We start from the raw sequence: 17,700 nt of genomic DNA, 5'->3' as shown, positions 1-17,700 counted from the left end.
TTGTGACTCTTTTCTTGCAATAGAACAAGCACTGTTGCTGATACCTCAAGGGGAATAATCCCCTGGCATAGCCCTAACAGATGATGTAAGTGCAAATGCAGAACGGGAGACAAACAGACTGGAGGTAGTATGAGTTAAAAGGCTATGGGAAGAAACTTTTCATTTGTTTAATAAATGTAGGCAACATTTGAAGTGACAGGTCTGTTTCACATTCAAGCAAGTTTATTTACAACTTGTGCCCAAGACCGTACATCTTTGCATTGGCTCAACACTATTAGAAAAAATATAAATAGAAAATACTTTATATGGGATCTACTGTTACACCGTGGTTACAATGTCTCAAATGGTAAAAGTCAGTATGTTTTGATTTCAATACAACCAATGGTAAAAATGGGAACAGTGGTCAAGTTAAGCTAGACAAAGCTCTTTGCAATGCAATTGAATAAATAGGGTGAATAGAAAGGGCGGAATCTAGCCACTTTCTCACAGCTTTCATCAAATATAATGTTGCTTACAGTGTGACCCCTCTTAACACCAAAAATGTCAGGGATTTAAATTCTGGTTATGTATAGGATACCTTTTGTGTGGCCCAAAATGGTTAAGGACTGAAGCACATGTTCAAATATGATAATTGGGCAATTGGTGGTTTCTGATTAAATTTTTGTGGCATCTAAACCTGTCCACAATTTAATTAACCTATTCATTATATATGGAATGAAAATGTATCTGGAATATCCTGAAATACTGCAAGAGCTCCCACAGCGTGTTTTTCCTAGGGAATTTGCAATTTATAGGGAAAAAGAGCCTGCAGCATCTTAAAAACTAACAAATCTTTGAGCATAAGCATTCATGAATTATCTATGTGCTGTAATAAAATTGTCATATCTTTAAAGTGTCACAGCCCTCTGTTGTTTCTGTTAAAACAGTCTAAAATAGCTCTCAGTCTGGAAGTTTTGGCATTTTATAGAATAGTCCTTGGCTGCCACCTACTGTTCTCTTGAGTGGATCCCCTTTTAGGACACTGTTACATCACATAACAATATAAATTACATTGTTGTTTTTTAGACTTAAAATGTTAAGAATCACCATTAACTTTTCAATGACAAGTGTGTTCGTGATTTACAGCCATTTTTCTAGATCAGACAGGAACACTGTAGTATTTACGTAGCCTGGTCTGGAGGGAATAAGACTGTCTTGAAGTAACATAATCAAACTTTTAAAATTAATTGGCCTTATATTATTTGCTTGTGTCTAACACTGTGGACAGTGTTCTCGAAGCTACGAACATGAGTTTGACCAAGCTGCGGGAGGCAGTGGAAGACAGGAGTGCCTGGTGTGCTCCGGTCCATGGGGTCACGAAGAGTCAGACACGACTAAACAACTAAACAACAACAAAATTTGTATTAAATATATATTAAAGGAAAATGATTGCCCTTCACCTTCAGTTTAAAATTTGGCCCTGGTAATAATTGTTGGCCTAGGATATTTTAGGAGCAGACACAGAGCCCAACTTTGGGGCAAACCTTTAACCCATAATTTATAACAGGGCTGGGGCACATCAAGCCTTGGGGCCAAATGCTGGCCTCCCTTGGGACTTTGACCAGGCCATATCTCCCCCTAAGCCTTGTTTCACATCTTCCTTGACTGTTTTGGCCTGGCTGGAAAATGTCAACCCTGCCTGATGGTACTCTCTGCTTACCTGGATGGTGATAGAAGGGTGTGTGAGTGTGTGTAGAAACTAGTCTACTATATGGAGATAGATTTTACATTAATTGCCCCACACACCTTTTCCTCTGGCACTGCAAGCAGCCCCCAGATGGGAATGCCACTTGTGGATTGAAAAAGGTTCCCTGCCCACAATGTATAATATAAATCACCAGCCAATGCTTCTTTATCTGCATGTATTTATCATGTATATGGCTGGATTGGCTGCTTTGCCAGATTATAAACTTAGAATCCTTAGTTTTGAAAATAACTTTTATATGGGGGAAGAATTCCCCTATTCTGCTTCCACATTCACTCCTCTTTCCCCCCATTATCACCATAAACAACTGCACTTCAAGACAGTGCCTGGAAGAAACACTGCTACTATCTTCCTCAGCAAGTTCTCATCTGCGATTCAAGGAGGATCACACTGCACCCAATTTAAAAGGATGCACAATTCCTCTTCCTCTGCTCTAGCCTTGCAAAAGCCTCCCACTTCCTCAATGACGCAACCTTACAAAAGGGAATCAGCCCAGAGAAGACTGAGAGGGAAGGAACTCTCTTCCACATACCCTGCAGCTGTTGCTGCATGCCCCACAAAATCAAGCAGAAGAGACACACAGAAACTTCTTGAAACACAAGCACACACACCAGCAGCTAATCTAGAGGGTGCCAGGAGGGTGGGCAGAGGCCTCCATCTCTTCAGGCATCCAGCACAGTCTTCCACTCACACTTTTGCTTGGGATTCACCAGGCTTGCTAGGAACTGTGGCTGCACTGCTCTTCCCAATGCAATTGGTATCACAATTAGCACTTAACTGAGAAAGGCTGAATTTTTATATCTACATTTAGAAGGCATTTCTATTATACAGAGCCCCTTACCCTTTTCTGATACTTCAAGATTTTTGAGAATTCTCATGTATGGCAACACGGCTGTAAATTTGTAAGTTTCCCCAGGGCTTCTCGTTCTGGGATCCTGAAGCACACAACAGAAACGCCCTTCTTCTCAAACCTCCTTGTTTTCAATGCTGGGACAAGGGTCAACACTGTCTTTGAGAGTCACCTAATTTAGTCCCTTCACTTTTCAGTCTAATTTACTCCCTTCACTTTTCAGTTTAATTAGAGGATTCAGCCTAAGTATATTTTAGAACCATGTATCAAATTTTAAAATTAGTTTCTAACTTTTCTGAGCGGCAAGGTCACATCCTGGATTCTCAGTACAGAGCACTTCATATGACAAGAATGATGTCTTTTGATGGGTGGAAAATTATATAATTCCATAATTTCTTGTGCACACAGGGTACTTTTGATAAATCTAATGCACAAGTTAACATGTTTAGTCAAACAAAGTTGTACTTTGTATTAAAATTGCTTAATGGTTATGCAACCCTTTTACAAAATCTCATTATTTATGCTGCTTATCTTTCAGCCACCTACGCAGCTTGAAACAGATTGAAACTTTCAGGCTTTTTGATAATGCCAACAATAACACATCCATGCAGGAAATGCTAGAGGCTAAAATAATTAGGCACTGGTTTTTACATGGCATTGTTTATCATTCCAAGTTCAGAGTCACAAAAGTGTGTGTCTTAAAACATTCCAGTTATTACAGAACAATGTAATAATTTGCAGAACGATTACTGATAAAACTCTACCATGTGAGTCATTGGACTTTTATCATGCAAAAACTTATTCACATGATAGGATTTCACAACAAACAGAGCTGCAATCCTATGAGATAAAGTGGTATTGAAATCAATTAAACTTTCTTCTCAGAAAACATGCATCAGATAAGTCTCAAAGCTGCTATCTGAAAAGTATTTGCTCCTGAGAAGACTGACTCGAAAGGGACATCAAGCCCACAATGCTAGATATACTTATTAAGATGTGGCGTGTATGTTTCTTGAATCGTGGGAAGGAAGGAGGCAGACAGGCTTGGAGGAGGAAATAAAACATACAGAAAGGGGGCAGAGAAACAAACAGACCACTCAGAAAAAAGGAGAGGCAGGAGAAACCAAAGACACATGGGAGCAGGTGAGGGAAGGGAAAAGAAACGGAAGGTGCCTCCAGACTGTCAGTATTTTGTGGGTATTTTGTCTATGCATACTGAAAATTAATGTTTGTGCAATTAAAATGGATTTAAGTGCTCTGCTGCTCTAGTGCTAGTGCAAAAAAATTAAAAAGAACATTGTCTTTTTGTGGTTTGGAAAGTGATGAGGAAATGCACTGAAAAGTGTGGGACGAATGAATGATTAATAGGAAAACGCCCACAAGCAATTCAGGATGAATCCTCATTATGATATAACCTCCCAGCATGCTTTGTGTAAGCAAATCAGAATGAGTGCTGAACACACTGGACACGCCCAAAGAACTCTGCTTTCTTCTTGGTGCCAATCTCAACCTGGGGGAAAAAGAGAGCGATAAGAAACTGGATTCAGTGATACTCCTCCTACTTCCTTTCAAAGCTTTCTGTAGTTTTCCAATGAGTTTTCTCAATTCCAAGGAATACAGAAAAGAAGTAAACTCCTGGAGAGGGGCAGGAGTGCAAAAGTTTCACAGGCACTGGAGGACGCTTTCAGGGGCACCATTGCATCTGCCACACTGGGGACACCAGGCCTAATATAATGGATGCTGTCAGGTGAGAGCTTATGGTGGAAGGAATCTGGCATTTCAACAGAACTGGTACTTTTGGTAGTCCTGTATCACAGATCTTTGCCAGGATCTGTGTTATCAATACATTTTATGAATCGCCAGTTAAAAATGTAATTATCACTTTTATTTAAATTCCTACTGATCTCACCGTTTACAATTTCCCATACACATCTCCTCAACAATGTATATTCTCCTGTGATTTAGGATAATAATTTTATGCAACAAATGAAGTATATCAGAGATAGCCAATATGCTGCTATCCCATCATAACTTGTGGCACAGACCTTTCCTTTCTACCTAGCATTCTCCCAAGAGAAAAAGGCTTCACACAACTCACTCTTCTTCCAATTACGTACAATCCTGCATATGTGGAGCAAGAATCAGTTGAAATGAAACTGAAGGGAGACTGGGTTAATTGATCTCTTTCGTTGCAAATGCTTTGAAATAATTATGGGGTAAACCACCCCTGGGGGGAACCAAGTTTTTTTGTTCCTTGTTTGTTAGAACAGAACTCTGGTTCTATTTTGTTGTTTGGGGCCATGCAGACTGGAGAAAGCAGTCAATGAAAAAGTTAAAAGCTCACATTCCGTGCATAGAGGTTAATTATTTTGTAGTTATTTCAAACAACACACATTTTGGAAACTCAAAGCTGCCCCTTTTCAATCCTAGTAATGCTATCTTACTGGCAGAAAGTAAAGCAGCATTCAGATTACACCAGTGTCCAAACTTTTTTCAAAGAGGACCAGATTTGATGAAGTGAAGGGCCATGAGGGTTGACCAAAGGGCCAACCAATGTTGTTGACCCTTTTTTATGATTGAAGTAGTTGAGCATAGAGTATTTTTCCAGATTAAAAGGGAACCATTAAACAGATTTTTAAACATTTGCCATGTCAAACCTGTTCACTAAAATCTGAAGTGAACATTTTATAGGACTATGGCAGGACCCATCTAAAGTCTATCACAGGGGTGGCTAACTCCCAAGAGACTACAATCTACTCACAGAGCTAAAAACTTGCAGTGATCTACCCCCTTTTGGGGGGTTCAGGTCAAAGTTGTTGAGTTTTTTCAGGAAGGAGGTAAAATGCTTAGCTTTTTTTTTAGGGGAGCCACAGTTGTTCAGCTTCTTTGTGGGGAGCCAATGATCTACCAGTGACCTACCACAGACGTCCAGTGATCTACCAGTAGATCACGATCTACCTGTTGGACATGCCAGGCTTGTGGGAACGTGCTTTGACATTACTGATTAATTGCTAGGCTTCCTCTTGTGCTTTTTTTGGTTAACGCTGCCTTTTTGCTTTGGAAAATAAACTTGCTAAATGCACCATGCCACATGCTCCTGTGCTTTTTAGAGGCCTAATTACAGCAGTATCTTCGGTTTTATGCATTTGTCCATTTTTACCCTGGAATCAATGCTCATGAAGATCAACATAAAAAAATTCCTTCCAACAGCACCTTAGAGACCAACTATGTTTGTTATTGGTATGAGCTTTCGTGCGCATGCACACTTCTTCAGATACCATGCCCATGCATGCACATGAAAGCTCATACCAACAACAAACTTAGCTGGTCTCTAAGGTGCTACTGGAAGGAATTTTTTTATTTTGACTATGGCAGACCAGCACGGCTACCTACCTATATCTAGAAGATCAACATAGTTTTAATTGAAATAAATTTAAAAATTCAAGAGCTACACAGCCTTCTCAACTGCTGCATCTCCTATGGTGAGGGCTGCATCCCATGTGGAAGTATCTTGCCTTTGTACTGTCTTTAATGGCCCCAAAACCCTGCCCAACCCTCATACTTTTAAGCCTTGTGTATTCTGCCTTTGGGACGTGGGTGGCGCTGTGGGCTAAACCACAGAGCCTAGGACTTGCCGATCAGAAGGTCGTCGGTTCGAATCCCTGCGACGGGGTGAGCTCCCGTTGCTCGGTCCCTGCTCCTGCCAACCTAGCAGTTTGAAAGCACATCAAAGTGCAAGTAGGTAAATAGGTACCGGCTTAGTCATGCTGGCCACATGACCCGGAAGCTGTACACTGGCTCCCTTGGCCAATAAAGCGAGATGAGCGCAGCAACCCCAGAGTCGGTCACGACTGGACCTAGGTAAAGGTAAAGGGGTCCCTTTACCTTTACCTTTACCTAGTCTGCCTTTACATAAGGGGCAGGGCCAGCCCCTCCATGAGGCAAGGTGAGGCAACTGCCTCCGGCAGCAGAATCCACAGGGGCGGCAGATCCAGACGTAAGTCTTTAGTCCCGCTCCTTGTTGCCTGATGTAGTTCTTCAGGTACCCCTTCATCCCTGGTGGGGAGGGAGAGGCTGCCATTTTGTGGCTCGCCTCAGTTGCCTCAATGTATTGGGCCACTCCTTTGCACTGGGTTAGAGAACACGATTAACGGCGCTTCGAGCCACGTAAAGGAAATGAAGCGCGCCCACCTCTGCTCGCTATCGTGTTCCACGTTTCTTCCCCGCACGTTGGGGGAAACGTCCCTCGAGCTGCGACGAGGAACCGGAAGCCTCGTTGAAGAAACACCGAGCTTACGGCTATTGCAAGCCCTAGGGCGCTTCTCCATTACCGCCCCACCCCAGAAACTGGAGAGGCGGCGCTCTTTGCCCAAACCTATGATGGCGGCGGAGGCGACTTCTGCCCACAGTTCCGGCGGCCGGAGCTGGGCGGGGCGACGGCGACGGGAGCGGGACCTCCCCACAGAGAAGGAGAGGCGGCAGCGCCTCTCCCGCAGCCGGCCCGGGATAGCTCGAGCGACGCGGTTGAGGCTATGAGCCGCGGAGGTGGTGGCGGAGCGCCGGCGAAGCCCCCGAGGGCGCAGGCCTTCCGCCTGCCCGGCCGCCACGGCTACGCGGTCGAGTTCTCGCCTTACCTGCCCGGGCGCTTGGCCTGTGCTGCCTCGCAGTACTACGGGATTGCAGGTGAAGCGGCAAGCAGAGTGCGCATGCGTGGAGAGGGGCAAAGCCGTGTTGCGTTTTCCAGGCTGCCCGGTTCTTCCTGCCCATCGACGTTGGTTGAAGGATGTGGTTTGCCGGGCAAGCAATTCTTTTAAAAAGAGTAATCTAAAAAGAAATCGAACGGCATCCTGTTTGCATGTTCGCTCAAGCCTTGCTTATTTAGGATTACCTTCCAAGCAAGCGTGATCCCAGCCTTGTTGACTTGACAGCAAAGTCCCACGGATTTCGGTGGGGTTTGCTAGTTGCTGCCGTCTGGCTTGAGGGCTGCATCCTTTAGATGAGTATGCGCTCAGTGGGGCTTGCTTTGGAGCAAGCACGCTTGTGGTCGGGCTCGTGCTGCGACGTTGAAAGGTTCCCACACTGCATAGTAGAAAAAGGCAGTGTTTTTTTTCTTTAAAAATGTTTAGGGGTACTCTCATTAGGACTCAAGAAAACCACCATTTTATAATTCAAATCGGTGAAAATACAGTAAATGGATAAAAGTACGAAGATCCGCAAATGTTTAGGGGTATGCGTACCCCCAGGAAAAAAGCACTGGAAAAAAGTGTGTATCGAAGGCATCCGAACGGAAGAAGCGTGCTGTAGGATTTCTTGTAAGATTCTGAGCTGGAGAAAAGAGTGTTAAAATAGCTCTTCCATTATGTGCAGTGTCAAAACTGTTTACTAAAACACACATACCTAATCCCAATCGTTTCCGTGGTTGTCTCTGCTGATGATCTGACATAGGATGTGCTTTTTTGAGGTACTTGTGGCTGATACTTAGGTATAAAGACCAACCTTAACAGTGTTTAAACAGAAGGGCCTAAGAACAGTCCTGCTGGATCAGACCAAAAACCCAGTGGCCAACAATATGCCCATGGAAAACCCATATGCAGGGCACTCTCCACTTGTGCTCCCCAGCAACTGTTATATACAGGGATCTCACCTCTTATACGCGCTAAAGGACAACTTCATATTCTGTCTATGCCACCATAGTATCTTCCTTGTTTTAGAAAATGGTTGATTCCAAACTGTAACACTTGACTGCAACACTTTAGATAGGTTTGATTGTGTAAGTGGAAAAAACAACTTGAACACCGGGTATTTTATAGAATTGTTTTGCAGTCCTGTTCATGCTTTCCTGAAAGCAACTCCTGTAAGTCAGTCTTCTTAAATCACCATTTGGTGGCATTGGACCTGACATTCAAGCTTGCTTAAGATATCTAGTAATGTTCAGCTGAGGTTTTAAAATGCTTTGTATTTATCTCTTAAGACTACTGTTGAGTGTCCTGTCACTTCTTACTAATCCCATATCAATGAAGAACATGGTTCTGGTCTTGCACCAATAGCATTAATTTCATGGGATTTGTGCAAAAGAATGTCCTGATGAATTATGTGCTTGCATGACTTAATATATAAAACAGCAGAATTCTACACAATATGTTTACGTAAAATATGTAAGGTTTGCTGTATTAAGTGGTGCTAACTTAACAGGTAAATATACTGTAATTGCCAACAATTAAGTGCATATTTATGCAACTTAATGAAGTCAATAGAGTTAAACTCCCACAACTTTCTGTGACTATTATTTCTTTACTAAGGTTTCAAGAGTAGTAGTTTACAAGCATTTTACTGTTTATTTCCCCACCCTTCTGCTTCAGTGTCTAACTTTGCATTTTCCCCATCACACATTTCTAGCAGTTGATTCCTACCCACTATGGCATTTGGACTCAGGTTTTTTGAACTGCTGCCAGCCCAAGTGGTCAATGCAGTGCTAGACAGATAAATAGCCTGGCATGGTATAGACAGCTATCATCCTAATAATTCAAGTACTTCACTCTAATCTAATTATCCTAAAGTATAGTCTAAAGATAGATGAGACCACTGTTTGCTACATTACACCAGACTGAAGCTAGTCTGTTCCTGATATTTCCAGGGAACCACAATTATGCCACATTGGGTTCTATGGTGGAATAATGGCTATAAATTAAAGAAATAAAATAAAGAAAATAAATACTATATTCTACTATAAGGTATTTTCTTATTTTCAAAGGGTAATATTTTTCTTTTTCAGGTTGTGGAACTCTGGTAGTATTAGAACAAAATGAAGCTGGAGTTCATCTCTTTAGAAGGTACTATTGTCCTATAACTTATTAATAAAAATATAATCATATAACCTTGATGTATTGGAATTGTCTCTAACCATCAAAATTGGAGCAGTCAAATAAAGGAAGCTGTGATCAACTTTTGGACTTCAATGTTATTTTAGAAGCTTCATTTTGCTTCTGAATCCAAGCCAAAACTTAGATTTAATGGAACAAAAATGGGATCCTTGGCTGCCTGGGATATATTTCCAAAATTAATTTCTGATTATTCTTAAGGGATAATCTTTAACTACTTTAGCTAGGCTGTAGCGAGGAATCATTCATGTGCTCTGATCCTTCAAGGGCAAAATAGGTTAATCCACAGGTCCAAATTATATAGAAGTGCACAAATTTTGGAGTGTCTTGGTGAACCACAAGGTAGTGCCCTGTTCCCCTCACCACCTCTACACTTTAAACTTAAGGGAGAAGTGAGACTTTCTACTTCAGGGATGCTGAGAGGGTCTCCAGCGTAGTCCAGCTAAAGGGATATGATACCCTTTCTCCTCACTAGATTCAAGTACAGGAGGAAGTCTGGGGCTTGTCACACTCACGAGAATGCAGTGAGAAACACAATGGCAAACATGGCAATTCTTTATGGATTCTTGCAGGTGTGCTTCTGTAAAATGTGATTTACGTTCAGAAGAGAATGTGATTCTTTAGTACACTGTGTGGATTGGGATACCTGTATACACCCATTTAGGTGCCAATGAGTTCTTCCATCTGCAGTCTTGGTGCCTAAGTTGTGTCCAGTACCTTGTGTGTGACTACATCTCTTGACTGAGACCGTGGAATTTTAGCTACAATGCTACTTGAATGCTGTTTAGAACATAAACCCTTTAAGCTGAGAAGGGATTTAAAAACCAATAATGGATAAGTGGCTGAGGCCTACCAGACCCCAACCCTTACATAAAGTTTTAGGGCCTTGAAAACAAAGCCAGGGAAAGCAACTGAGGAGGTGGGCAACAACACTCTTGAGATTCCTGACCAAGACGTCAGCCTATAGGTATTACAGCCAGCGCAGGTGGTGGAGGGCACACACAAGTTGTGCTGCCTTTTATGGAGATGCAGAAGAGCAAAGCTTAAAGCATTGGTGAGGAACCTGTTGACTCTCCAATGTTGTTGCACACCAACTCCCATTATTCTAGTTCAAAACATAGGAGAGGCACCAAGCTAGGGAAGGCTAACTTTGTGCATCAGGCAAGTTATTTATCAGTGTTTTTTTAATCCTGCCCTCCTCCTAAGGTGTTCAAAGTAGCATTAGTGGTTCCCATCTTATCCTTACACAAGTTCTCTATGAGGTAATTTAGGCTAAGACAGAATGTGTTTGGCTATAGAGTGCTCAGTGAAGCTTCATGGCTCATCCAAGATTTTATTCCTGGTTGTTCCCCAGTCCAAAACTATCACTCTTTCTATGGAACTATACTGACTCCTGAGAAGTAAAAAAAATAAATCAGACTTAAATCTGCTATCTTAGCATATGAATTTATTTAAGTTATGTACCATTTCTCATGAACTAATGTGTTGGTTGCTATTTCTTTAGTTTTGACTGGAACGATGGCCTGTTTGATGTGACATGGAGTGAGAACAATGAGCATGTTCTTATCACATCCAGTGGAGATGGATCATTACAAATCTGGGACACTGAAAAGCCCACAGGTCCACTTCAAGTCTATAAAGAGCACAGTCAAGAGGTATAATACATGATGTTGTTGCATTTCTTTTCATTCACAAATAGGGACCTAAACACTTAGGCCTACTAAATACCTACGAAGTTGGTACAATGATAAGTGCAGTATTGACTTTACTCTTAGATTTCATTTTTCATCCTTTTTCGGGGTAATAGCTTGGAATTGGCTCTTTGAGCTGAATTCTCCTAATCTCTCCATTGGTTTCTTGCCATTGGTCTCGCTCCACTTTCTTGTGTTGTTTTTGAAAAAAGGAAGATCATCTTAAAATTTAAAGAGTACTTTTATAAAGGTTAACTTATTTTTGAACACAGGAAAATCATATAAAAAATTTTAAGAGAAGCACTGCAGATGAGTTATAATTCCTTACTAAAAAGTAGGGGAATTAAATTACATCCTCTAGAAACTAGTGATCTATCCTAAAGTTAGGGACGCGGGTGGCCCTGTGGGTAAAACCTCAGCGCCTAGGACTTGCCGATCGCATGGTCGGCAGTTCGAATCCCCGCGGCGGGGTGCGCTCCCGCCGTTCGGTCCCAGCGCCTGCCAACCTAGCAGTTTGAAAGCACCCCCGGGTGCAAGTAGATAAATAGGGACCGCTTACCAGCGGGAAGGTAAACGGCGTTCCGTGTGCTGCGCTGGCTCGCCAGATGCAGCTTGTCACGCTGGCCACGTAACCCGGAAGTGTCTGCGGACAGCGCTGGCTCCCGGCCTATAGAGTGAGATGAGCGCACAACCCTAGAGTCTGGCAAGACTGGCCCGTACGGGCAGGGGTACCTTTACCTATCCTAAAGTTATATTTTATTTATCTTTTTCAGAGTTGCCACACATATTGAGTTAAGCTGTTCATGTAAATGTGACCGTCTATTTAAGCAGAGCAGTGCATAGCATATAGCTTTTCTGATCCACTCAGGGAAAAACCACAGTCATTTCATCATCCATAGCATTAATAGCAAACATAAAAGTTTTCACATTCTATAAACTGAACTCAAAAGATTTTTTTCTGGGCTACAGAAATCATTAGCTTGTATTCTCCTATATCATATGAACTTCTGCCTTCTGAAATGAGTTATTACTTATTGGCTCTCATAAAGATGCCTAACCTCTATTTTTTTGCAGACATTGCAGCTATACGGGTTTCACAGAAGCGTGCTGACTCATAATGTTCTGCTAGCCTTCTAATATCTGAAAAATCCTTCAAGAATTATAGCTAATTTTGCTGTGGTTCATATCTGCTGAGGATTGTATTGATCATATAATTTATTTGCCCAGTGAAAAAGAATAAACTTCCTCCTAAGTATCAGAGGTTAGAAAGAAATTCACTGTTTTGGGAAGACCTGTTTTTAAGCTATTCCTATGACAAAGGGCTTGCCTCCTCCACTTATAAGTATCTGAATCTGGTGATTTCTGGAGACAATTTAAGAAGAATATGAAGACTACAAGTCTGAGCCAAATCTAGTCTCTGGGCCTACCCTTGAAACTTTGAAGGTGTATTGTTTATTGAAAAAGGAAAGGTGATTGCTCAAGAAACTACTTGGACATGCTTTTTACTGTCTGATGCAAATTCCCCACCCTGTGAAGTGAAAGCGACCCATGATGTTTGACTCCAGGGTCATCACATCAGTACAGAGGAGACACACAATCATTCCATTTGCGCTGGTGTTTGAGCCAGCACCACTGATGTATCAAGGAAAGGGGCATGTTGCAGTGAGATGGGCTTGCTGGCATCACCTTGGGCTTCACCTTCTAGCACAAGCAGAGTGTTTCACCAGCAAGTTTCTGTCAGTAAGGGAACTGGGGTCACCATTTGAGGCAAGTGAGACAGAGGGCTTGGCAAAGATTGGATGCCCCGTGGGTTGTTGTGTTAGTTGTTAAAATGGTGGCACAGGCTCTCAGTTCTTAGCATTAAGAAGTAGTTACAAGTAGTTTGTAACTACTTCTCAATGCTAGAATTATATTTGTAGAATACAGCACAAGAAGAGACTTGATGTCCAGTGTCTCATCATTGGGGAGGGGGGCTTGAATGAGCAGTACAGAGATGGGATCCAAGGCCAGTAGGACAGAGCACTAGGGATCATGCATAAGCCAGCCTTCTGTCTGTCTGTCTCTCTCCCCACTCCAAAATGAATGTCAGGGCCACACAGCATACAAGCAGAAGTGCCGGATTGGTGCTGTGGGTGGCAAATCAACATTGTTGTTGTTGTTGTTGTTTAGTCGTTTAGTCGTGTCCGACTCTTCGTGACCCCATGGACCAGAGAACGCCAGGCACTCCTGTCTTCCACTGCCTCCCTCAGTTTGGTCCGACTCATGTTCGTAGCTTCGAGAACACTGTCCAACCATCTCGTCCTCTGTCATCCCCTTCTCCTTGTGCCGTCAATCTTTCCCAACATCAGGGTCTTTTCCAGGAAGTCTTCTCTTCTCATGAGGTGGCCAAAGTATTGGAGCCTCAGCTTTACGATCTGTCCTTCCAGTGAGCATTCAGGCCTGATTTCCTTCAGAATGGATACGTTTGATCTTCTTGCAGTCCATGGGACTCTCAAGAGTCTCCTCCAGCACCATAATTCAAAAGCATCAATTCTTTGGCGATCAGCCTTCTTTATGGTCCAGCTCTCACTTCCATACATCACTACTGGGAAAACCATGGCTTTAACTATACGGATCTTTGTTGGCAAAGTGATGTCTCTGCTTTTTAAATCAACATTATATAAAACTAATACATTATCTTCAGAGCAAGGATTAAGTCTTGCACATCAGATACTCAGAGCAAGAGGAAATCTGCCTTCCTCCCTCTCCTTACTTTTGGGTGTTACATATCAGAGTTTGTGGCAGCTTGTCTATAAATATGTAAGGCATAGTCTTTGCCCTAAAAATGATAATATTTTACTAAAATATTACATTATTTTAAACATAGTTTGGGGATAGTCTAGACTGTTTATTGCTTATGAAGCAAGAGAACTGAAGGCATCAGCCATGGATTAGAGACATTTGTAGCAAAATGTGTACTGTGAGATAAAGAAAAGACACTTGCAGGTCATCTAAACATGTAGCAAGATTCCAGACTGGAATATGGATACAGATATCTGGCTGCCATTGCTTTTGAAGAATATCTTAATGCTTAATCCATTTCTTATGAATACTCTCATTAATGTTAATAATATTTCAGAAATAAGCCTGAGAGCTTTTCGTTATTGTTGAGGATAAATCCTAATCCTCCCAACATCAAGAGAATAAATAACATAAATATAATATAGATCTTTATTATCAGAGAGACTTTTGCTTTTCATTCTACCATTGACAGACTTGGCACTTAAAGGTTCTTTGAGTGATACAACTACTTGTTTCAGAGAATAATGCTGTAAGCATCACATTTGGTTAGAAGTTTCTTTTACCTTGCCCTTGTTTTTGATCTTGTATAACCCCCCTCCCCCCCACACACACATTATCATCAAAGCCAAACTTAAAAGTAGTCACTTGCCTGGTTGAAGGGTAATGATTGTCTCTAAGCAATATTTTTATTTATTAGGCTAGTAAAAAGTTTCACACTAATCGCTTCTCTTAGTTTGCTTACAAGGCTTATCAAAAGAAAATCAGCTGGTACAGATAAAAATAAAATGTTTCTCGTTCAAAGCCTTTTTGTATGTTGGTGGGTTCCATTTGTGCAAAGCGGGTGTCACAGGCCCAGCAGGTCTATTTTTGCATACTGCATCAGGATTAGCATTCGACAATTATGGGAATGGTGTTCCACAAGCAGCGAGGACTTTGTGAATTAATGCCCCAAGAGGCTTATCACGGAAACCTCAATATAGTGGTTGTGCTGCCAAATTATTTGTGTTTTGCAGCCTAGTTAACTCACAAAATAGGTATTGTTAGTTATGAGAGGAAAATAGTCTTGCAATCCTTCATGAGTTGCCTCAGATTATACTTTGTGAAGTACAATTGTCGAGATATGCTTTCAGATTTTTTTTAGCAGAGTGGAGAAACAAGGCTGGCAGTTCTGACATGTTGGAATCAGAACTGTCTGGATGTGGTATTCGTCCATTGTGAATCTCTGTATTGGGGGATCCACTGGTACTTTGAATTGTGAAAGAGATACAGTGTTCAAAAACCTAGGGGGTTTCCTGGTTTGGACATTGCCTTCTGTACACAATAAAGGGAGTGGAGGAAAGATGAAGGGAAAATGTGTCAGCCTGAGGATAGCCTGATAGAATCATAGAACTGTAGAGCTGGAAGGGATCACAAGGGTCATCTAGTGTAACCCCCTACAATGTAGGAATCTTTTGCCCAACATAGGGCTCAAATCCACAACCCTGAGATTAAGAGTCTCATGCTCTACCAGCTGAGCTACCAGAGCAGGGGTGAATAATATCTGGGCAGAGGTTTAGGAGATAGTCATAGTGAGCAACAGAAATGGCTCTAATCATTTGGACCATAGGGACCATCTTGGAGAGCACATTGTAAATTGCTTTGAGGTTACTTTTTAACAATCAAGTGGTGTATGAATTTTATGAAATAAATTATAAGTAACGGAAAGCTTTCAGCTTTCTGTTTTAGGAAGGGGAGCCTCAGTTCTAAAGTAAAGACTGCAGTAGTACATTTCCACAAATAACACAATGCCTCTACCTACTCATTTATTTCTCATTTCATATGTCATATCATGTAGCTAAATAAGCTTGCATCTTTATGAACGTGTTACTGAGACTTCATGTATCATTAAGCCTTATACAGTGGTACCTCGGGTTACAGATGCTTCAGGTTACAGACGCTTCAGGTTACAGACCCCGCTAACCCAGAAATAGTACCTCGGGTTAAGAACTTTGTTTCAGGATGAGAACAGAAATCGTGCTCCAGTGGCGCAGCGGGAGGCCCCATTAGCTAAAGTGGTACCTCAGGTTAAGAACAGTTTCAGGTTAAGAACGGACCTCCAGAACGAATTAAGTTCTTAACCTGAGGTATCACTGTATAGCAAACAGTTTAATTCCTGGTGTTAACAAGAGAAAGCTTTCATTGTGGGGCTTTGTTTTGCTAGATATGCAAACATTTCAGAAGGTTTATGCTTTAATTGATTTCATAACAAATATTCTTACTAGTGGCAGAACAGGAAAAAAAACCACTCTAACTATAGTTTGTCTAACTTAGATGCTTTGTGAACTTGTAAACTGAAATTAATCCTATATTTGCAGGTTTACAGTGTCGATTGGAGCCAGGCCAGAGGAGAACAACTAGTAGTATCTGGGTCGTGGGATCAAACAGCAAAATTGGTATGTTTGTACTTCTGTCTATTTAAATTTTGTATTAATTCAATATGCAGGAAGAGAATCCTCTCTTAACCTGTGCCATTCTGTTGATTCTTTGTTTGAACAGATGCTACCTTGCTCTCTCTGCTGAAATTATACTGGCTTAATAAAAATGAAGATGGTTTAGGTCAAGAATGGGGAATCTCGGAATTCTAACTCTCATAATCCTTGACCATTAACCATCCTGGTAGGAGTTGCAATCCAATAGCAACTGGAGGGCCACCCCTGCTTTATTTCTTGCAAATGCCATAGGCAGCGAATGAATTCAGCATCTGGAGTCATCACAGGATGTGGTTCTCCACATAGCAGAAGACCAACTGTTCAAACCTGTGTGAGAGATTTAAGAAAAAATTGCCACTGACCCACTGGGTTGATGATGAAAATAAATTTGAACATAATATTATGTGAAGCAGAATTCATGGGAAACGAGCAAAACTATAGGTGCTGAAGTTTTGCTTTTGGACCTACATGCCCTGCAGTAAAAGGTGAATAAGATGAAAACAGAAAAATAGTACTGCCACTAATATAGAAAGGATATTAGGCCTGGTCTGAGCATGCAGTTGAATGAGATAGTAGAATTCTGAAGATTGTTCCCCTTCAGCTGTAGGTGAAGGCGCCATTTTTTAATCCATCTGAAATTGCCCACCTCCAAAAAGTCTATCACTGTTCTATTTCTTCTTGAATAGGTTCTCGTAGCATGTTGTCATATGCACCAATTAAAAAAGTTTCACGAATAACAAAACCAGAAGTTTAAAGTTTGCTGTCATAAGTGCTGGAGAGAGATTTTTTGCAACACAAACAAGATAAGATGGTAACGAGATTGCTCTAGGACAATGTAGGAGTATTCAAGCACTCAGGTTGTATAGAATTATTCATGTAGCAGGATGGAAAATAGCTAATTTTCAGATATATAAAGCAAAGCTGCTTCATAGGTGCACATTTCTAACAGATCTCAGATTCACACTCCTACACAGAGAAGTTGTTCTAGTGGAAGATGACACCTTTTTATTTTGTATTATTTTCAGGGACAACAACTGTACTTATTTTTTCTTTCTTTCTTTTTTTTTGCAATGCCAAAAGGAAGCATTTTTCTGTCTTTGAATTGGCTCTGTTTTTAAAACTATCTGGGGCTATTTAAAAATAACGAAGTTCATTCTGTGCATGTTTATGCAAACAAAAATCATAGTGATTCCAATGACAGTTGCTACCAAGTAAGTGTGCCTATAGTTATACCTTAAGTTTTTAAAAAGTCAAGGGGTGACATGACTGAATTTAAAATGAAAACCTA

General features: G+C 41.4%; 1 protein-coding gene and 1 long non-coding RNA gene across 4 annotated transcripts in view; one reads left to right on the top strand and one right to left on the bottom strand.

Annotated features, from left to right (window-relative positions):
• Positions 1-134: 134 nt before the first annotated feature.
• Positions 135-7,333, bottom strand: LOC310675056. 2 transcript variants are annotated; one of them, XR_014509902.1, is made up of 2 exons: positions 7,229-7,333; positions 135-4,104 (listed from the first exon to the last, which is right to left on the bottom strand). It is a non-coding gene; the product is annotated as an uncharacterized lncRNA (long non-coding RNA). The 2 variants fall into 2 exon arrangements; XR_014509903.1 differs by lacking the exon at positions 7,229-7,333 and adding an exon at positions 6,492-6,582.
• The window catches only part of PEX7 (peroxisomal biogenesis factor 7), a 51,403-nt gene continuing 40,198 nt past the window's right edge, over positions 6,496-17,700 (top strand). The window contains exons 1-4 of one of the 2 annotated variants that reach the window (XM_083435121.1): positions 6,496-6,591; positions 9,367-9,424; positions 10,977-11,127; positions 16,299-16,376. In XM_083435121.1, coding sequence (XP_083291247.1) covers positions 6,531-6,591; positions 9,367-9,424; positions 10,977-11,127; positions 16,299-16,376 — 348 coding nt within the window. In that variant the 5' untranslated portion in view covers positions 6,496-6,530. Of the gene's footprint in view, positions 6,592-6,947; positions 7,278-9,366; positions 9,425-10,976; positions 11,128-16,298; positions 16,377-17,700 lie in introns of those variants that run through there. The other variant, XM_083435122.1, reaches the window with a different exon arrangement.

Source organism: Podarcis tiliguerta (genome assembly GCF_965153285.1).
Source record: "Podarcis tiliguerta genome assembly, chromosome: 3".
Classification (NCBI taxonomy): domain Eukaryota; kingdom Metazoa; phylum Chordata; class Lepidosauria; order Squamata; family Lacertidae; genus Podarcis; species Podarcis tiliguerta.
Note: the sequence above shows the minus strand (reverse complement) of the source record. Positions and strands in the feature narration are given on the sequence as shown.